This window comes from Pelobates fuscus, chromosome 2 (assembly GCF_036172605.1).
Source record: "Pelobates fuscus isolate aPelFus1 chromosome 2, aPelFus1.pri, whole genome shotgun sequence".
Classification (NCBI taxonomy): Eukaryota; Metazoa; Chordata; class Amphibia; order Anura; family Pelobatidae; genus Pelobates; species Pelobates fuscus.
Genome location: NC_086318.1, coordinates 24,782,986 through 24,805,724, shown reverse-complemented (window position 1 = coordinate 24,805,724; position 22,739 = coordinate 24,782,986). Strand labels below are relative to the sequence as shown.

General features: G+C 39.6%; 1 protein-coding gene across 1 annotated transcript in view; it reads right to left on the bottom strand.

The window, feature by feature from the left end:
• The window catches only part of BLK (BLK proto-oncogene, Src family tyrosine kinase), a 72,515-nt gene that overhangs the window by 27,447 nt on the left and 22,329 nt on the right, over positions 1 to 22,739 (bottom strand). Inside the window, exons 2-5 of the mRNA XM_063442019.1 lie at positions 22,613 to 22,720; positions 19,107 to 19,161; positions 4,803 to 4,896; positions 1,857 to 1,958 (exon numbers count right to left, since the gene is read on the bottom strand). Coding sequence (XP_063298089.1) covers positions 1,857 to 1,958; positions 4,803 to 4,896; positions 19,107 to 19,161; positions 22,613 to 22,717 — 356 coding nt within the window. The 5' untranslated portion in view covers positions 22,718 to 22,720. The remainder of the gene's footprint in view (positions 1 to 1,856; positions 1,959 to 4,802; positions 4,897 to 19,106; positions 19,162 to 22,612; positions 22,721 to 22,739) is intronic.

The following is a 22,739-nucleotide window of genomic DNA, read 5'->3' as shown; positions in this document are numbered from 1 at the left end:
TTACTATTTAATATAATAGTTAGAATGCAGCACTAGTAAGTTGAGTTAAAATAGTCTGAAAAAACAAACAAACAAAAAAACGTTAATCCAGGAAACAAGATACATTTTGGCCATAATCGGAGCTGTCATTCAGACAACAAAATATTTCAAGCCATTTCCAGTCAAGCCACAAAAAAAAAGGGGAAACAATATTTTTGTCTCCAAAACTGTAATAAGATTTCTCCTCCTTGGATCAAAAAACTGTCACTCCACATCTTAACCATTATATCCTTAAATGTTCTTTTTTTCCAATTGTAGCTTCTGAACAATAGGCATTGCAATCTCTGCACCTCACTACAGCGTGTCTAACAAGGAATAATAAACTTTTCGGCTAGTACGAACAAATCAAATTATTTTAATCTACGATTGAACGAATTGATCCGCCTGGGATTTACCTGTGGTGTCTTATTCAATAAATTATTTGATGATTTATGTTATTTGTAATCTATGCCCGAATGAATCGATCTGTCTGGGATTTACCTGAGGTGCCTTATTTGGTTAAATATCGAATTAATAAAATTCCTTGTAATCTAAGCTCGAACGAATCGATCTGTCTGGGATTTACCTGAGGTGCCTTATTTGGTTAAATATCGAATTAATAAAATTCCTTGTAATCTAAGCTCGAACGAATCGATCTGTCTGGGATTTACCTGAGGTGCCTTATTTGGTTAAATATCGAATTAATAAAATTCCTTGTAATCTAAGCTCGAACGAATCGATCTGTCTGGGATTTACCTGAGGTGCCTTATTTGGTTAAATATCGAATTAATAAAATTCCTTGTAATCTAAGCTCGAACGAATCGATCTGTCTGGGATGTCTTATTCACTGAATAATACTCCACTTGTAAATCCTGGACAGAACAATTAGTTTGGGTGTAGATTAAGAGAAATCTGATTAGTTCATACCAGTTGAAAGAACTTAGCATTTCTGTTATAATTTTGTGTACAGAGTGATGTAAGCAGTGGAAAATGCACCACGATTCCCATCGGACTTGATGTAATATACTGCATTATGTTCTCAAACGGCTTGATTAATTTCCCTGGAAGACATCGGGCTGTAGTGGTTGTGGTGCTTGGAATGTTCCTTTAACTGAGTGAATAAACGTAAATGAAAACTTAAGAAAAAATATGTTGGGGTGTAAATTATATTATATGAGATAAGCTTATCTTTTACAACTGCGTAGCTATTTAATTTATATAGAAGTCAGTGGAAAATCTAGCCCATAGTCAGAAATCAAAATAAAAAAAGGCGAAAAATGATTTCAACAGCGATTCTCAATTAATTTATTTGAAATACGCTTTTGTCTCACTTTGCTCGATTTTTTTAATTTTTTTTACAAAGTGTCTTCCATGTAGGTGTTTTTTAATGCGTTTATTTTTAATTTATCTGAGTTTTTTGTTATTTCTTATATTGTCATTTCCAGCGAGTTCTGGTTGTATAATCTCAATCTAATAACATTTTGTTAATTGGTCCCATCTGATTTTATTTAATTTCTGTATACTTTAACATTTCTTCATCTTATGTTAGGCCATCTATTTCTCTGCTTTTTCATAAATAATAAACTACGATAAAAGATATCAATAAAATTATACTGGATCACTAATCACTTAATAGTTTAAATATATCGCATAAATATATAAATCAGCCATGTAGAACATTTTTTGAATGAACGAAATAACACAAATGAATATAAATTGCTGTTAGAAATATGTTATGTGTATAAAGTTTAGCCACATATTTCTTTAGAAATAGACTGAATTAGTGTAGCCGATGTGTCACAATAATTCAATTTGTTGATAAAACATTGTCTGCTTACTTTTCTGGGTCCACATTATTAACAGGTGAGACGTACGTTCTGGGAACATATCCTTCTTTACCCGAGAGATTGGATTTTGCCAGCCACCAGTCTGCTTTGCAACTAAATGATAAATAATTTAAAAGTATGTTTTATTTTCTAATATATACTCAAAACAACAGCACATGGAGAGACAAAATAGTATAAAAATAGCCAGGTGCAAACCAAATAAACACTCCCTCAAATGTGTCAAACATCCAAATATCTATAGAATACAGAATGCACACTATAACAATCTCAAAAAACTTTGCTTTATTATGTACAAAAAGTACCAAAGTGAAAACATACAAAAAAGAATAAACACAATGACAGAAGCAAGGTCAAATACAATAAACTAATGGTAAATTACCAAAAATAAAATGTCTTACAAGCTACAGAAACACGAGTCACCAAACCCCCAAACGTTTCGGCACCAACTGACTGCCTTTATCAAAGGTACCTGAACTGTGCCAGTACTGAACTGGATTGTCAGCTGCTCTATATTTAAAACTAATTTAAAAGAAACAAATATGGAAAAAGATTAACCCCTTAAGGGCCGGACTGTTTTGGTCATGTTGTACGTTAAGGACCAGGGCTGTTTTAACACTTTTGTGGTGTTTGTGTTTAGCTGTAATTTTCTTCTCTCTCATTTACTGTTGCCATACAAATTATGTATTGTTTTTTTTTCAGGAAAATAAGGGCTTTCTTTACATATCATTATATGTATCATGTCATATAATTTACTTAAAAAAAAAAAAAATATGGTGAAAATTTGAAAAACAAATATTTTTTTTTACTTTTACTTGAAAAATCTTTTACTTATCTACAAAAGATAATGGGAAAAAAATGCTATATAGATTAAAAATGTTGTCCCGAGTTTAAAAACACCCAGTGTTTACATGCTTTTTTGCTTTTTTTTTTGCAAGTTATAGGCCTATAAATACAAGGAGGAAATTGCTGTTTCAATATATATATATATTTAAAATGTATCAATAGTGACATTGTAACACTGTTATCTGTCATAAATCCCCGAATCACACCTCACATGTACATATTTTTTTTAAAGTAGACAACCCAGGGTATTCAATATGGGGTATGTCCAGTCTTTTTTAGTAGCCACTTAGTCACAAACACTGGCCAAAGTTAGCATTTATATTTGTTTGTGTGTTAAAAATTTAAAAAACAGTTATGAATACTAACTTTTGCCAGTGTTTGTGGCTAAGTGGCTTCTAAAAATGTCTGGACATACCCCATATGCAATACCCTTGGTTGTCTTCTTTTGCAAATGGTATGCCATCATGGGGGTAATTCTCATTCCTGGGCTACCATACGCTTTCAACGGCAACATAACCAACCTGGCAATTTTCAATGTAAACAAATTTGACCCTTATATTTGACCCTGTATTTTTCAAAAACGCAATAAAACCTGTACATGGGGGGTACTGTTATACTCAGAAGACTTTGCTGAACACAAATATTAGTGTTTCAAGACAGTTATAGTTATAGTTACATAGCTGAAAAGAGACTTGCGTCCATCAAGTTCAGCCTTCCTCACATTTGTTTTTTGCTGTTGATCCAAAAGAAGGCAAAAAAAACCAGTTTGAAGCACAATTTTGCAACAAGCTAGGAAAAAAAATCCTTCTTGACCCCAGAATGTCAGTCAGATTTATCCTTGGATCAAGCAGTTATTACCCTACATTGAAAGATTATATCCTTAAATATTCTGTTGTTGCAAGTATGCATCTAGTAGCTGTTTGAACATCTGTATGGACTCTGTATGGACTGTATGGATAAACCACCACAGTAAAACGTATCACAACAATTATATCATTAGTGAAAGTGACGTTTCTGTGTGAAAAATGCAAAAAACATCACTTTCATTGACAATACCATCGCTGTGATATGTTTTACTAATATTTGTGTTCAACGAAGTCTCCCAAGTAAAACGGATCCCCCCCATGTACAGGTTTTATGGTGTCTTGGAAAGTTAAATACAGTGCTAGCAAATTAAATTCTCTGGACTTTCGCCTGGGTTGTCAGGCAGGTCCCTCAAATTGCAATCAATAAAATTACTTAATTATGTAAAAATATTACATAAATATGCACGTAGAATTTAAATATATATATATATATACATATTTATATATTTGAAGTCTACGTGTATATTTATGAAATTATTTATGTAATTTTGTGTATGGATATATATATATATATTTCTTATTATTTTTATTTATTTATATATACATAGATGTATGTATAATTTAATTCTAAGTGTATTTTGATATAAATATATATATATTTACGTTTACGCTTTTTTATTTATTTTTATTTACTTATAATTTATATTTTATAATAATATACATATATACAATATATATTGTTTATATATATATATATATATATATATATATATATATATATTATATATATATACGTATGTAATTAAATTGTGAGTGTATTTTTATATAAATATATGCATGTATTAATATAAAAATACAGTTAGTATGACATTATATATATAAGATATATAGACATTTCTTATATAGATATCTTATATATACATATATATATATATATATATATATATATATATACACATATATTATGATATTTTTTATTCATTAACAATTTTTATTTTATTATTTTATACATGCAGGGAGACTGCCTGTCAGTACAGATAGTCCCCTTGCAGGCAGATACCTGGACGCCTATTGCGGCCATGTGACCACTCTGTTAGAGCGATCACATGGCCCGGGGAGCCTAATTCACAGAGGGGGGACTTCCTGGGCTGTCAGGCAGTCCCCCACACCGGGAGGAACGGTGTTTCCGATGACGGTCCTGAACTGTCATCAGTCTTTAAGGGGTTAAAAGAACACTCCAAACAGCATAAGACATAAGAACTGCAAAGCAATTACTCAGATTACTTACTCGGACATAATTTGAATCATTTCTCCTTTCTGAAGCTCCAAATCTCCACTATTAGCAGGAACATAATCAAATAGAGCAACGGCTAGCTTCCTTTCTGTAGAAATAAGCAAGATATATTATAACCCTACATCGAACCACATAAATTGCAAAACCAGTTTCATGGTTGGCAGATAAGGATTATGGAAATTACAGAACATGAGTATAGTTACCAAAATAACTTTAGTATAATGAAGTAGTTTTGGTTTATAAATTATGCCCCTTCATTCTCACTGTTCAATTCTGTGCCACTTAGGAGGTAAATCACGTTGTTTATGTAGCCCTAGTCACACCCCTCCTGCATTTGACTTGCACAGTCTTCCTAAACACTTCCTGAAACATAGCCCAGATATTTTAGGTTCCTTTATTGCACTGTCAATTTCTGGTCAAATGTTTTTTATTGAATAGTTTGGGCATTTTAACAAAGGAAACAAAAAAAAAAGAATCAATATTTATTGAGATAACAAGTGAATGAACATTGATTAAGAAACAATTAAAATAACAACAACAACAAATATCAATAAAATAATAAGCAGAACAGGGGAAAAACACCTGTCCATTATGGGATTGGCAATAGCATCATTATATTAAGTAATATACAGGTGGAAACAAGATGTATCAAAATATTGTAAAACAAAACAGTTTGCCCGTGTTGATAATTAATACTATGTGCTGTAAATGGAGACTCATCTGGGTAAGGAAGATGAACAGAAACACTAGAAAATGCTGTTGAAATTATATAAAATATTTGCGTTTGACAGTTTCCTCCCAAATGTTCCAATGGTACTTAAGTGAATCAGTTAGGCTAGATGGTAAACGAAGATTCAACTTTTACCTTTTATGTTCCATAACTAGGGATTAAACTGCTTTAATAACTGGAATCGAAGTGGATTTCCAATATCTAGGAGCAATCATTGTAGTCGCCGTTAGAACATGGCCTACTAGTTGTGGCGGACTGCCTGGTACCCAGTCCGCCAATCACGCTTCCTGGTTATCCCCGAGATACCGTAAGCATTCCACCGGACACCATAAGCACTGTAGCCCCTTAGCAGCCGCAGCTTGGCTGGGGTCTCGCCTTCTCCGCCCACCCTGGACCCAAGTCCTGGATCAAGCTCCCAGTGGGTAGACCTCTCTTCTCCTAGTTAAAACTAGTCTGGCAGTGTCCCTGGGACAACGCCCTGCTGGGAAACAATAGGACAGGAAAAAGGGGGAGGGGGAGAGGCATATACAAGCAATACATTCTACATACTCCTCCTCTGTGCCTGAGAGATAATTGAGTCAGGAACTGTACAAACCCAATTATCTCAAGCTACAGAAAAACACACAATCTCACAACACCCCAAAAGTACCCCCCAAATCCATGGAAACCTCTCAAGAGTCACAACCCCTGATAGCCCTGATTTGAGTGACCATCATATCCAAAAATCATTCAGATCAGTTTAGTGGTTCAGATTTTCCATGGATGTCAACTGGATGTCTTTTTACATGGCGCATAGTCTTTAGGCAGAAGGCTAGCCAGCAGGCCCCTCCAGGAACACATGGCAGAGGCATCTTTGCAACACTAGTATTCTATCAACTTTAGTGAAATCATCAGGAATTATCTTGAATAGACACAATTCTGGTGATAAGTTCTCAACGGAGGGAACAATATCTTTAACTACACTATGTACTCTTTCAAAATATCTGAATACGTGGACATTGCCACCACATATGAGAGTAGGTGCCTATGTGTCCACAACCATGGCAACAGAGATGCAGAGTTGAGCACATTTTCTGGAGATGTGACCATGTCAAATACCACCTTTAGAGGACTTTATAATGGTTCTCCAGATGGGCTGAGCACTGATTTATACCTTTTAAATTTAAAGTAATGTGTAGCCAATCATCTAGATCCATAGTTCCCAACCCAGTCCTCAAGTACCCCCTACCAGTCCAGGATTTAGGGATTACCCAGTTGTGTCTAAGGTGTTTAAAAAAAAAAAACAACACTTTAGACACAACAGGGTAATGCCTAAATCCTTGGCTGGTAGGGGGTACTTGAGGACTGGGTTGGGAACCCCTGATCTAGAGATATCTCATTCTGGAGATCCCTCTCCCATGCTTCCATAAAGTCTTATTTGACCTGGGGCCTTGTCATAATATGTCAGGGTTTCTTTGCTGTTTTAAACAGCAAAACCTTTCTGTTTCAGTGATTGAGTTTGCAGCTGCTATTACTTGAGCTGCTTCTGCTTGTTGCCACGGTTACTCACCTGTGAGTAGTAATCAACCCTGCTGCTAATCAGTTCTGCCTATTTAAGCAGCTAAGCCCAGAACCTCCTTGCCCTTGCGTGGTTTCCTGTTTCCCAGAAGTCTCCTTGTTCCTGTGTTTCCTGTTTGATCCTGGTTCCTGACTCCGGCCTTGTTCCTGACTCCGCTGCTCTCCGTGCTCCTGATCCTGGCTTGTCTGACTACCCGCTCTGGTGACTGACCCCTGCTTGATTCCTGGACTTTGCTTTTGTTTATTATTTGTTATTTATTAATAAAGGTGTGTTTGCATCTACTTCTGTCTCTGTCTGGTTCCTGGTCCCTGACATTACGCAAGGGCCATGAATACAGATGGTACAGGCAAGACACCTATACCTAACCTGCTTACCCAGTGGGACCAGCAGAACCACCATTTGGACCAGTATGCCCATCTGGATCCAGTACCCGGCCAGCCTGCGATTGCGGCCGCCTCTGCCTCACTTCCTGTTCTAGCACCGGTTGTAACCTCCAAACCTGTAGCGGCTAGAGAAATGACTGGGTCTGTCCCGCTCCCTCAGCATTTTGGGGGCGACCCAGCACAGTGCAGAGAATTTATAAATCAGGTTAAAGGATACCTTGAAACCCTGCCCCAGGCATTTCCTACAGACAGTGACAAAGTTCACTTCATGATTTCTTTGCTGTCTGAAAAGGCCCTAGCTTGGGCAAAACCTCTCTGGGAGGCGGAGAAGCCTATTATTTACAATTACCCTGAATTTGTTGCATCCTTCAATAGGGTTTTTGATATTCCAGCTCGCTCCACCCCTACTGCCGAACTACTCATGTCTAATTCTCAGGGCACAAAAACTATTGTCGAGTATGCCAGTGAATTCCGTACCATGGCAGCAGAGGGTGGCTGGAACAACGAGACTCTTGTGGCTGCCTTTGCACAAGGTCTTTCCGATGTGTTTAAAAATGAGATTGCAGCCAGAGAATTACCTAAAGATCTCGAGGAACTGATATCATTTGTCACCCTCATTGACATCAGACTCCGAGAGAGATCCTCATCCAAGGAGCGCCTGCGGAGGCCTCTTGTAAATTTGACACCGAGCTTTTCTTGCCCACCCGAACCTCCCTCACCTCCCTTGCCTCCTGGTCCTGAGTCCTCTGTCTGTGTGGAGCCAAGGCGGTTAGGCTTCTCACGCCTCTCGGCCGAGGAGAGAGCCTTTAGGAGGAGGGAGGGCCTGTGCCTATACTGCGGACACCACGGTCACATGTTAAAGTTTTGCCCGATCCGTCCGGCAAAGGGTCTGTACCCAAGATACTGTCAGGGGCAGATCTTGGGTGGTCTTTCTGCAGACCCAGAGATATGTGTGCACAAACCCTTGGTGCCCGTTATCCTCTCCTGGTCTGATTCATCCATTGAAACCCGGGCGTTACTTGATTCTGGGGCCGCAGGCTTGTTTATAGATTGTGCATTTGCAGCAAAGCACTCTATACCCTTACAGTCTCGCAACTCCCCACTAGCCTTCGAAGCCATCGATGGCAGACCAATACAGCCAACCCACGTGACCCAAGAAACCGTGCCCATATCTCTGGCTGTAGGGGCTCTACATCATGAGACGACCCAATTCCAGGTCATTTCCTCTCCATATTACCAGGTTGTTTTGGGATACCCTTGGTTACAGAAGCATAACCCCACAATTGATTGGCGCAAAGCTGAGATATTATCATGGTCCCAGCAATGCACATTGTCCTGTCTCCAGAAACCGGTCAAAGTTTTGGGCGCATGTTCTGCCTCTTCCTTACCCGCTGAGTACCAAGAATTCCAAGATGTATTTGACAAGGGTCAAGCCAGCGTTCTGCCACCACACCGTCCGTATGACTGTGGTATCGAACTCCAACCGGGTACCAATCCTCCCCAGGGCCGGATTTACCCACTGTCTGTAGCAGAAAATCGAGCCATGGAGGAGTATGTTACCGATGCACTGTCTAAGGGTTTTATTCGGAAGTCATCTTCTCCTGCCGGGGCCGGCTTTTTCTTTGTAAAGAAAAAAGATGGCGAGTTGAGACCCTGTATCGACTATAGGGGTCTCAATCGCATTACTATTAAGAATGCCTACCCCATTCCATTAATCACGGAATTATTTGACCGCCTCAAGGGAGCAACGGTCTTCACCAAACTTGATCTGAGAGGGGCATATAATCTCGTCCGGATAAAAGAGGACCACGAATGGAAAACCGCATTTAACACCAGGAGCGGCCATTACGAATACCTAGTAATGCCCTTTGGTCTTTGCAATGCTCCGGCGGTTTTCCAAGAATTTATAAATGACGTCCTGCGAGATATGCTGCAGCAATGTGTGGTGGTTTATCTTGATGATATTCTGATCCATTCCACATCTCTCGAGAACCATCACGCAGACGTTTCTCGTGTTCTACAGAGACTTAGAGAAAATAGTCTGTTCTGCAAATTGGAGAAATGTGAGTTTCACTGCAAACAGGTTACATTCTTGGGATATGTTATCTCAGATACTGGATTCTCTATGGATCCGGAGAAACTTTCGGCTGTACTTAAATGGCCTCGACCTACGGGTCTTCGCTCTATACAACGGTTTCTGGGCTTCGCCAATTATTATCGGAAGTTCATACGCAACTTTTCTTCCTTGGTTAAACCTCTCACGGACATGACCAGGAGAGATGCTGATCCACAGCATTGGTCACAGGAAGCCATTACTGCCTTTGAGTCTCTCAAAGTCGCCTTTGCTGCTGCCCCTATACTGGCACACCCTAACCCTGCCTTACCATTCATTCTTGAGGTCGATGCGTCTGAGACAGGAGTGGGCGCCCTCCTGTCTCAACGTCCTAACCCAGAGAGTTCCAGGCATCCGTGCGGGTATTTCTCGAGGAAATTGAACCCGGCGGAATGCAACTACCAGATTGGTGATAGAGAACTTCTAGCCATAATTTTAGCTCTCAAAGAATGGAGGCACCTTATTGAGGGTACTTCAGTGCCAATCCTCATACTCACAGACCACAAGAATCTAACATATCTTTCTGAAGCTAAGCGACTTTCCCCCCGGCAAGCTAGATGGGCTCTCTTCCTATCAAGATTCAATTATGTGGTTTCTTACTTGCCCGGTACAAAAAACATCCAGGCTGATGCCTTGTCTCGACAGTTCTCCCCTCCATCTAGAGAGGAGATAACCCCTACTCCTGTGATTCCTCCGGACCATATACTGGCAACCATCCGTACTAACCTCACCTCACCCCTAGGCGAGGAGATTCTGGCTGCACAAAGTAATGCTCCTCCAGAGAAACCTAATGGCCGTTGTTTTGTACCTATTAACCTCCGTACGAAACTATTGAGTACATACCACGACTCCAAAGCAGCTGGACATCCAGGCAAAAACCAGTTAATCTGGTCCGTATCCCGGCAATTTTGGTGGCCTAGTCTCCGTTCGGATGTCACCGCTTTTGTAGCTGCCTGTCCTGTGTGCGCTCAAAACAAAACCCCACGACGCCCTCCAGTGGGTCTCCTGCAAACCATACCTAATGGTGAACGACCCTGGACCCACTTGTCCATGGATTTTATCGTAGATCTTCCGGTCTCTCGTGGCAATACAGTCGTTCTCATGGTTGTTGACCGATTCTCGAAGATGTCGCATTGCATTCCCTTGAAAAAACTACCAACTTCCCAGGAACTTGCAACAATTTTTGGTCGGGAGATCTTTCGTTTGCATGGGTTACCCAAAGTGATAGTCTCAGATAGGGGTAGCCAGTTCGTGTCCAGATTTTGGAGAGCTTTTTGTACGCAAATGGGAATTCAGCTTTCCTTCTCCTCGGCCTACCACCCACAATCCAATGGTGCAGCGGAACGAGCTAACCAAACACTGGAACAGTTTCTGCGTTGCTACATTTCTGACCACCAGAACAACTGGTCTGATCTGCTACCCTGGGCGGAGTTTGCCCACAATAGTGCGATTAATGCCTCCTCCCGGCTATCCCCGTTCCTGGCAAACTATGGGTTTCAACCGTCCATGTTGCCTGATACGTTCTTGCCACAGGAGATACCGGCATTGGAGGGACATCTCAGGGAACTCCGTTCCACTTGGGTGCAGGTTCAGAGTTCTTTGCAACGCGCAATGCAGAACTACAAACTCCAGGCCGACCGCAGACGCCTTCCTGCACCTGCCTATCAGGTCGGAGAGAGGGTCTGGCTGTCTTCCCGCAACCTACGCCTCCGTGTTCCCTCACAAAAACTGGCACCCCGATACGTTGGGCCATTTCGTATACTTCGAAGGGTTAACCCTGTAGCTTACGCACTTGACCTTCCTGCTAACATGCGCATCTCAAATGTTTTCCATGTTTCCCTCTTGAAACCGTTGGTTTGTAATCGCTACACCAACTCAGTGCCACGTCCACGTCCTGTTCTGATTGACAATCATGAGGAATATGAAATACGCAGCATCATTGACTCACGGGTCTTCAGAGGACAGATCCAATACTTGGTGCACTGGAAAGGATACGGTCCAGAGGAACGCTCCTGGGTTCCAGCCTCTGATGTCCATGCACCATCCCTCCTTCGTTCCTATCACGCCCGCTTCCCCATGAAGCCCGGACCCACCAACAGAGATGGGGGGAATCGTTGAGGGGGAGGTACTGTCAGGGTTTCTTTGCTGTTTTAAACAGCAAAACCTTTCTGTTTCAGTGATTGAGTTTGCAGCTGCTATTACTTGAGCTGCTTCTGCTTGTTGCCACGGTTACTCACCTGTGAGTAGTAATCAACCCTGCTGCTAATCAGTTCTGCCTATTTAAGCAGCTAAGCCCAGAACCTCCTTGCCCTTGCGTGGTTTCCTGTTTCCCAGAAGTCTCCTTGTTCCTGTGTTTCCTGTTTGATCCTGGTTTCTGACTCCGGCCTTGTTCCTGACTCCGCTGCTCTCCGTGCTCCTGATCCTGGCTTGTCTGACTACCCGCTCTGGTGACTGACCCCTGCTTGATTCCTGGACTTTGCTTTTGTTTATTATTTGTTATTTATTAATAAAGGTGTGTTTGCATCTACTTCTGTCTCTGTCTGGTTCCTGGTCCCTGACATAATATAAGAGTGACACAGGGGTATGGATTGTTTTCTACTCTTGTAATCAAGGTGCATTTTTTCCAATTGGGATTTTTCAAAGTGCTTATAATTATGATCAAGAATTGTGTCTTCAAAAATCTCTCTAAATTTGTTAATTATAAGTTCGTATTTGGGGGCAACCAAATCACCTTGATTATATTTAAGTTGAATTTTGTTGAATGATAGTAATGAATTGTTCGAAAATAAATTGATCAAATTGGTTAGCAAGAGAGAGCTCCAGATGTCTCCAGGCCTCAGATTTTTGAGTGGATGCTGGCATGGCCTGAGAACACCAACATTTCCCTTAACCTCTATATAAATCACATCCCAAGCTTTCAGTGGTGTTTTGGTAGTGGGGAGCATTTTCCTGTTCCTGAGGCTCAGTTTATGTGGCAGCATAAGACATCTAGAATTGTTTTACCTTCTGCTCTGGTAATAGACTTCTAGAGCCTACAGGAGCCCCCTATGTGTGTGTTAAAGCTCAATTTACAGAGCAGGAGATACAAACTTCTAAAGCAAGTTAACATCTAAATGAAAATGATACCATTTTTTTAATGCAGGCTGTGGGAGTCACAGCCAGGGAGGTGTGACTAGGGCTGTGTGGACAGAAACAAAAGTGATTTAACTGTTAAATGGCAGAGAATTGAGCAGTGAGACTATACACAAAAACTGCTTCATTAAGCTAAAGTTGTTTTGGTGACTATAGTGTCCCTTCAAGGTTGGCTGCTAACTAACAGTATAGTTTAAAAGAGTTTTATGTATGATTGGTTAAAGGTGCATAGCAACTTTAGAAGTTTCTCCTTATTGACATAAATCTCATTAAGTGTAAAACACACACGCCTACCATTTCCTCTCCCCTGACTCCTTCACTTTATAAAGTAAATGTTGAAAAGATAAAAAACATGCAACTAAGTACTAGCTAGTCTGACGGAATATGTTAAATGTTCTTATCACAAAAATTAGGTAATGTAAGACGAAACATCTTGTTATAATCTTTTAGAAACTCCTTATAGTTTTAAGACCAACATCACAATTTAGACAGTTCTCACACTGAGCTGATTACTGCAACCACTTCAAAACGTGAAAACTAAACCACAGTAGCAGCACATGTTCTCCGCATAAGCAGTCGTGCAAGTTGTTCCCCTGTCCCCGACACTTTCCCATAATACAATATTCGCCATTAAGTGACTCGTGTATTATATGATTTTTTTTTTTTCAGTTTTCCATTCCTTCATTCTTGATGTTTGACAACATTGGCTCAATTATCCACGAACGCACAGTGTATTCATTAATAATATCTTGAATGCACAGTGCAAAACAAAACAATCATTTTCTACAGTATTCCTGAGTAACAGGACCAATGAGCTTAAAAACCAAAACTGTGCTTTGGAACCGGTGAGATATTCCAAACGACACATACACTATAATATTATTACCAAGAAATCTTTTTACAATAATATTTTGTTTAGTTTTACCGCAGCTATATGTTAGCATTCTCTACCCATTCCACCCGACTTCCTCTCTCTGGTTGGATGACCAAGATAACAGGGTACCTCGATCCACATCTCTGATTCACGATGAATAAAAATAATGCAGGGGATATAATCAACATGTGATGTCTCTTAAATATAATTAGAAAACATGAGTCAGAATATCAAATTTTACTAAAATTGATTGGTAAAAAAATGACCGTAGCTTTTCATTCAATTCATCTGTTTTTATAGATTTGATAACTTGAGTGGGATAGATAAGATTGTAAATTAAACTGTAAATTTAATATATAAAAGTTATGAATGTAGATCTGCTTTTCACAATGATTTTGTTCTGTTACCTTTTGGCAAGCTTTGTAATTTACATGAAAATTTCTCAATAAAAATTACAGTTTCTAAATGTAGAATGTCATGCAAACGGGCAGTCCTAGAAACCCTTCTGGGATCATAATGCATATATAATGCTCTAAAAGTAGAGTAAGCGTCAGTCACTTCTTGGTTTGGTGAGAGTTAATTAACGAGCAAAGAGAGTTAATTAACGAGCAAAGGATACATGAGAACAATTATGGGTTAATTAATATATGATCAGTAGAGATGTTGCGAACATAAAATTTTCCGTTCGCGAACGGCGAAAGCAAACTTCCGCAAATGTTCGCGAATGGGCGAACCGGGCGAACCGCCATAGACTTCAATAGGCAGGCGAATTTTAAAACCCACAGGGACTCTTTCTGGCCACAATAGTGATGGAAAAGTTGTTTCAAGGGGACTAACACCTGGACTGTGGCATGCCGGAGGGGGATCCATGGCAAAACTTCCATGGAAAATTACATAGTTGATGCAGAGTCTGGTTTTAATCCATAAAGGGCATAAATCACCTAACCTTCCTAAATTGTTTGGAATAACGTGCTTTAAAACATCAGGTATGATGTTGTATCGATCAGGTAGTGTAAGGGTTACGCCCGTTTCACAGTGACAGACCAAACTCCCTGTTTAACGCACCGCAAACAACCGCAAACAGTCCATTTGCACAACCGCAAACTCCCCATTTGCACAAGGTTGGATACCAAGCTAGCCATGTCCCGTTCCTTGTCCTCACTGATGTCATTGAAGGTCTCTTCCTCCACCCAGCCACGTACAACACCATGGGTCCCCGAACGGTGACAACAAGCCCCCTGTATTTTTTTTTTAAATGTACACTACTGTTACACCAGATATGAGTTGCACTGGTGTGACACTGGGCCCTGGCAGGCCCTGAAACGCGCACGTGTGAAGGAAACTGACTGCTATTATATTACAGTCAAAAAAGTGTTTTGTTTGTTTTTTAAATGCAAGCTATTTGTGGGGATATTTATGGGATAATAATAGTAAACAGTTGAGAATTGCCCACTATTTAAATTCTCAGATTCCAAAGATCGTTATTATGTAAGTGAAATGTATTCCATATAAATAAAATCACAATTTGTTATAAAAATAGATACAATTTATTGTGACAAATTAAATAATAATAATATGTAACATGCGTGATAATAATCAATGAATATTTAGTATAACATGGTATGCAATACAATGGCAATACACATTCCAATGGTTAACATAGCAATTGTCAAGACAAGATTTATGATGGGCTTCACAGAGACAAAGAAAATGAAACTTACACACACAGAAAAGCTTTCTTTCACACAGCTTGCAGCGTAAGGCCATACAACTTTAGCTAACAGTTAGAATAACCCTTTCAATGCTGGCTAGACCTCCTAGGTAATTAAGACCTATTTTCATGTAATTTTAATTAACACAATATCTAAACCAGCTCATTAGTCATTTCCTGGAACCATCCAATAAAAATAATCTACCGGATTCTACAAGCTGAATTTTAACTTGCCTAAACATAGATTTTATCTTATTTTAGAACAAATCAATACACCTGGATAAATATCACGATATGCTAACATGTTATATGTCACATTAATATATATAAGGTGACAACAAGCCCCCTGGGACGCCTGCTGTGTTTGGTCTTCCACCTCCTCAAAGCCACCTTCCTCCTCTGACTCCTCTTCTACAGACTCTTCTCTCTGCGTTGCCTCTCTCTGCGTTATTATAAGGTGTGTTAAGTAGTACTATTGCTATCAGTTTAATCCCTGTTACGTACCCTATCAGGGGACATGTATATGGCATCAATTTTAGGAACCAGGAGATGGAAAAAGATGCTTGGTCGGTCCTCCTACTTCAAATTTGGGGCACTGCGCATGCAATCTAATGTGCCACCAGATAGGAGTGGTGGCACTGGCCAAGTGGGTACAGTATACGCTGTGAGCCTTACACACACGCTGGCAGGCAGGCAACTGCAATTAGATTACACAGGGAAAAAAAAAAAGCAGACTGATGTTCTAGCCCTAAAAAGGGCTTTTTGGGGTGCTGTCCTTACAGCAGAGATCAGATGAGTCCTTCAGAACTGTAGTGGACACCGAATACACTAGCCTAGCTATCGATTTCCCTATTAAATCAGCAGCAACTACACTGTCCCTCCTCTCACTAAGAATGCAGCTTCCGGGGGGCGGGGCCTAGCTGTCATGGAGGAAAGACGCACTTTGTGTGAGCTCCCTCCATATCTCACTTTAAGCAGCTATCAACAAGCGAATTTCACCCCAGAAGGGGATGACCCAGCAATGTTGCTCCTACCTGACAGACCCGACATGCCTAATAGCGGTCAGCAACTCGACAGAGTCTTACTTACCTCCGCGTGGCAAGTGTGGCCTGGTGCTCACCGGGCGGGAGAGGCGGCCGATCTCCCGATCCTGGGATGCCCAGGAGCAGCTACTTCCCGGCAGGAGCTCCATTACCCCCCCCCTCGGACCGGTGGGGGTTATCCCGGTCCACCCCTGAGAGGCTGTCTGGAGCTAATGGACGCACAGAGCACATACTCATCTGCGACTCTCCCAATATGGCGGCAGCCGCGTGTCCTCCTGGTACCAGCAAAGCATGGCAGGATATTGAGTCTAAGCTGGACAGACTCTTTAATCAATTTTGGAAGTAAATAACAAGCAGGAAGCCCCAACAAGCTCCACCACAGCCCCAACAAGCTCCACCACAGCTAAGCGAAGCAGTCCCCATTAAAATCCACCAACGCAAAAGGCGTCGAAGATGGGACCGGAGGCACAAACAAAAATGCAGAGCCTGCCCCACGTCAAGCACTCGTCTCCACCTTAAGCCACCACAATCCCGCACGTCGGACGTGAAGCACCACCGGGACAGATCCGACCACCCGACAAAACAAGCTTCCACCACCTCAAGCCGCGAACCCGGCACTCAGCCAGAGACTTGCCTTTGTTGTTCCAGGTATCAGGGACTCCCAGGGTCTGCACCTGGTGCCCAGAAGGGATCGGATGAGCACAAGCAGTAAACAGCAGCCTGCCAAGCATGTCTCACTATAGCCGATCCTCCAGACCATGCCTTTGATCACATGTACTGCTCTCTGCACATTAACTAATCGTAAAGTAGCAAGCGTTTAAACATGTCATTATTTCACCTCCTAAAGAGTTTATTGTCGTAGTTCCTTACATGCCTTTACCTTAACCGTTCATGTAGTATGTTATTCACTAGTCTCATCTCATGGGGCCACTCACACTTGATTTATAACTAGTGGTGGAACTGCTGATATAAATACACAGTTGATAACGTGCAAGCTACACCCTAAACATGACAGCCATCTTTCACAACAATGTACTGCTATATACTCATACCCTCAGTGCAACTAGCCATGATATATGCACGTTCAGCCTAGCATGCTCAAATATAACACACTTCTGTCTAAAAAAAAATAATACAAAAAAAAAAGAATGCAGCTTCAGAATGAATCTAAAATGGACGCTGTCCAGGAGGTGGGAGGGTCTGGGAGGGAGGGTCTGCTGCTGATTGTCTGGAATGTGTCTGCTGACTGTGAGGTACAGGGTCAAAGTTTACTCCATGATGACGAATAGGGGGCGGACCGAACATCGCGAACAAGCTATGTTCGCCAGGAACTATGAGCCAGCGAACTGTTCAGGACATCTCTAATGATCAGCATTAGTATTACATAGTTACATAGTTACATAGCTGAAAAGAGACTTGCGTCCATCAAGTTCAGCCTTCCTCACATTTGTATTTTGCTGTTGATCCAAAAGAAGGCAAAAAAAAAACAGTTTGAATCACTTCCAATTTTCCAAACTAGGAAAAAAATTCCTTCTTGACCCCAGAACGGCAGTCAGATTTATCCTTGGTCATGCAGTTATTACCCTACATTGAAAAATTAAATCTTTGAATATTCTGTTTTTGCAAGTATGCATCTAGTAGCTGTTTGAACATCTGTATGGACTCTGATAAAAACACTTCTTCAGGCAGAGATTTCCAAATCCTTATTGTTCTTACAGTAAAAAAACCTTTCCTTTGCCTTAGACGAAATCTTCTTTCTTCCAGTCTAAATGAATGACCTCGTGTCCTATGTAAAGTCTTGTTTGTGAATAGATATTCAAAATAGTAAAATAGTTTTCCTGTGCACATAAATGCTAAATCCACGTGGAGACTTTGAAACATTAGCTGGATATTAGGCCTTGAAAGGATTAATCATTACTGACATCTAAAGGGTTAAGTCTGAGAATTGAGACTTTTATGAATCCCAGTGGATTAACATAGGATGCTAGCAGAACATTTTAGAAAGGGGTATTTGTATTTGGGTTGGCAGAACTGAAACCACCAACCTATGTGCTCTGTCCAAAATGCAATATTTTACTTTTTTGATTGGGAAATCCTCGACAGTGTGGCCAACCATGAATGTACCTCTCCCTGCTAGCCCGTCTGACACACACCAGCTTCCCCGAACTTTGCTGGGGATCCGCAAGTAGCACTACTAATTTGTAATCAGATCTTACAGCACAATGTGTTTACTTTAAAGGTTCTTTTATCGGCTGCTCTGTTAATTTAACTTTAATCACACACAGATGGCTTATGTAGGATATTAAAGCTTTTGACAGAGAAGGGGATAAAAAAATTATAAATTAAACAGACAATAAGGGAAGCTAAAATGTTAGCCTTTTGTTCAAGAAATGTATAAGGAGGCCATGTGAGCCCCAGCCAGGGGAGGTGTGGCTAAGGCTGCATAAAGTGATTCAACTCTTAAATGGCAGAGAATTGAGCAATGACAGTACATAATCTACAGAACAGTGGTAGCATAAGCTACAGGAGACTGAGAGTGCCACAGGAAGAGGCTGTGCAGCAATACCCTACCCGAAAGAAATTCAAGCTCCTTGTGCTATTATATGGATAGTGGAGTTTTATTACCAACTGGTCAAAGTTTATTGCAAAGGAACAAGCAAGATGTCTAGTTTGATTACCAAGAGCTAGAAGACTGCATCTTGCACTCAATGTTTGATTGAGCGAGAAACAGTTTTGTTAAATAGACATTCCTACCTTGATGTGATTGTATCGTTTGATAGGGCACATTCTGAGGACGGTTGGCTGGGACCTATTGCAACAAATACATTATTTATTAATTAATGAAGGAATACATAAATAACAATATAACCATGACAATTATACGATCACACATTTGTGCTGCTCCTGTGAAAATTGTTTAACAAAACAAGTAGGCTGTCATATATTAACCCCTTCCCTACCAATCACCTTTTCTTTGAAAAATATTTGCATAAAATTAATTGGGGGCAAAGGATGCATAGCATTCACATGAACACATACAATTTTGTGCACAAATTGCTTTTCATGCAAACTTAACAAGTACAATTTTAAACATTGATAACATTTTTATTTTTTTATGTATTTGTTCAGACATTTTTGTGCAAAAGAATGTTATAGACAGCATACAGTTTAATTTATCTTACAATTTTCACACATGGTCTGAAATGCTAGTATAACAGCACAAATACACTTTTTCTCAAATACAGTAACTGAGGCCAAAACAGAAATGGTGAAATGCCTTGTTTATAGGTATTTATAAGGACCTAGAAGACATTACTAGCAGTACAACTTACTAAACATTTACTAAAAATTACAACAAAATGTAAAAAGAATGTCTGCATTTATGCATAGTGCCCACATACACTAAATACAATAAAATCAAATATTGCTAAAATAAAAGTTTAAAAAGTGCTGTTGTAATATGCATCACTCCTTGGCAATGCTAAAAGAGAAATGGCAGTGCTGTTGTATCCTATACAATGCAATGTTTTGTGGACCCAGGACATATTTGAAATTAGAGAAATCTGTATCCATCCTGGTAAAATATTTTATAAATAAATAAATAAATTAGGTAAGGTCAGGTAGGTACTGTACAGGTAGGAGCAGTGTACTATAGAGCATGGGTACTCAGTAATATCCAACACGTGTCACCCCACTGTTAAACGGACACTCCATGTTTAAGCCAACCTTCATTTAATAGGTCATTATATAGGTAGCTTACCTTCTAACGAGTACTTCCGCTCTGTCTTAAACTATGTGTGATTCCATTTCACACTTTTAAACCTAAAAGGTGCAGACTAATGTCCATAGTGTCTGACAAGTGCAGCAATGCTTCCTGTTATTTAGTTCTTTAAATCGTTTGTTAAGCAGTTTATTTTACATAAGAATCCTATGTCCTAGAACTTCTGGCTGTTAAATTATAATTTCTATTTGAGATTTTCCTCACATTCTAAAATTAGAATGTAAGGATTATTTACAGACACAGAGCTAGCAAACACACACAACACACAACAGAGATGCATGTACATTTCAGGTGAGGGCTACATTAAAACTTGTGATGGTATGTATAGAATGTAGGTAGGTAAAAGAGGTAGGCAACCTTAGCTCTCCACATCTTGTGGAATACATCTCCACATCTTGTGGAATACATCTCCGATAATGCTCTTACAGCCACTAATGCTGGCAACCTCTGTAGAGCCCATGGTTGCCTACCCCTCATTTATATAACATAACAGCAAGATCCTATTCCAAAATAGAATGATCAACTCAATTATTGGCTGCAGGCTGCATAGAGATATCAATGCAGGATATATCTTGATCACTTTTGAACTTAAAGGACCAGTTTATGACAACATCAAAGGTCACAATTGTCTTTATTGTATTATTAGCTCTGTTTTCATCAAGTTTTGTTTTTTTGTAATTTATTTATTTTATGATAGGAAACAGGAATCCACATTTCTACCTGTTTCTGAGTACTGTATTGCAGAACATAATAACAGAGAAGCAACTACTCAAGTTTACTGTTAATAAAACCACTAATTTCCCTTCCCTAAAATCCAAAACACTATGATGTCTGATCTACCCTAGCGTCAAAGGCAATCCGTTACCATGGAAGATAAAAGCACAGACCCTTTAATTAATCAGCAGAGGATGTCTATCTATTTCCTCAATTTAATATTTTTGGATACATTCTTTCCCCCCCTAAAAATATTAAAATATCAAAAAATACCGGTATGTCATAAAAATATGTAAATACATCAAGTATTAAAATATTATAATAATTTCACCATATTAAATAATTGTACAGGTTTATCATAAAATATTAAATCGGGGACCTTTGTTGTATAAACTATTTTTAAAGTAAATGTATCAGTTTTTCAGACAGTTTATATGCTGCACTCGCAATGCATCGTTCCCAAATGGAGTTACCAATTCTTCTTTTTGGAGCTAGGTTTATATTTATAAAGAGGATCTGTCACCTTTCAGATTTTGGGGGAACTTATTTTAAGAAATTGTCCGCAGTTGTGTTTCTCTTTTCCAGGTAGTGAAACATTTGTAAAGTATTTAAGTTTAAATAAGTTTAGTTTATTGACTACTTAGCATTAAGTCAGATACCGACATTAGGAATTATTAATTATGCCATCCCTTATTTTTTAAGACATTATGTGGGTAACCATTTTTGAAGATGGCAATTCATTTTTAACAATCACCTTTGCATATAGTATCTCTAAATCCTCTGATCAGTGAAGTGTCAGGTGGTCCTTCCCTCATGTTGGGAAAATACTGAGACACACACAAATGCTAGTGCATCTAGTGTCTACTTTCTGAACCGTCATATAAGCTAATCATGAAATAAACCGATTGCGCAATGGATGCGCAAATTTGATTTGTGATTCAGAGTTCCACCCAAGGCACCAAAAAAGAGATAATTGGTGGGAAATAAAGATGATTCACAGCTAGGTGACGGACACTAAATGTTGATTTTGACCATATACCAAGTGAGAAGTGACCAATAGAAGGGAAACAAGAATAAGTGGAAAATATATATATATATATATATATTTGCATATTACATATTTAATGAATTTATATAAATATATATTTTTCACTGAGCCTCTCCTTTTCCCTATATTGATACTTCTTCTCACTTGATCTAAATGGTGGGAAATATCCCCCTTCCAGAATAAAAAAAATATTTTCAGATTAAGTTTTCTTCTGTATAAATTTAGTCTGTGGGAGTCCAGCAATATCTCATACACCCTTTGTGGTAGCCATTCATCACTCCCAACCAGACCATCTGCTAAAATACCATAAAAAAAGAAGATATCTGCACGGACATGAAGGTGTGTTTGGATTCTACGTGTAGACATTACAACCTTTCTGCCCTCGATTTGGTTATGTTATATTTGGTGCAGAACTTTTTTAATGGCCACCAATCTCTAAGCGGAAGGTGACGCATACAACATGCTGAATAAAGCAGGCATCTCAAACTCTGGCGATCAGATGTTGCTGAAGTAAAATTCCCATGATTATCTGGCCCTCTGTTGCATCATAGAATTTTGGTAGTTGTAAGAGATCAACATCTTGAAAACCCTGGTTTGGAGAATTTTGCACAGTTTTTCGAACTACAAACGTGATATGTAGGTAGCGTTTCCTCTATAACTGTACCTTAATTTCATGTTCAGTAATATCTGGATGTTTCTGCTTTTATGGTTACTTACAGGTGGTGGTTGAGACTTTCGGACAAGCTGGGCTGGTGGAAGGAACCTGCCACGACTTTGGTCTTCTTTCTTCCAAGATAACTTCTTACTACTGACTACACCCATCCTCTGAGAAGAAAAAAACGTA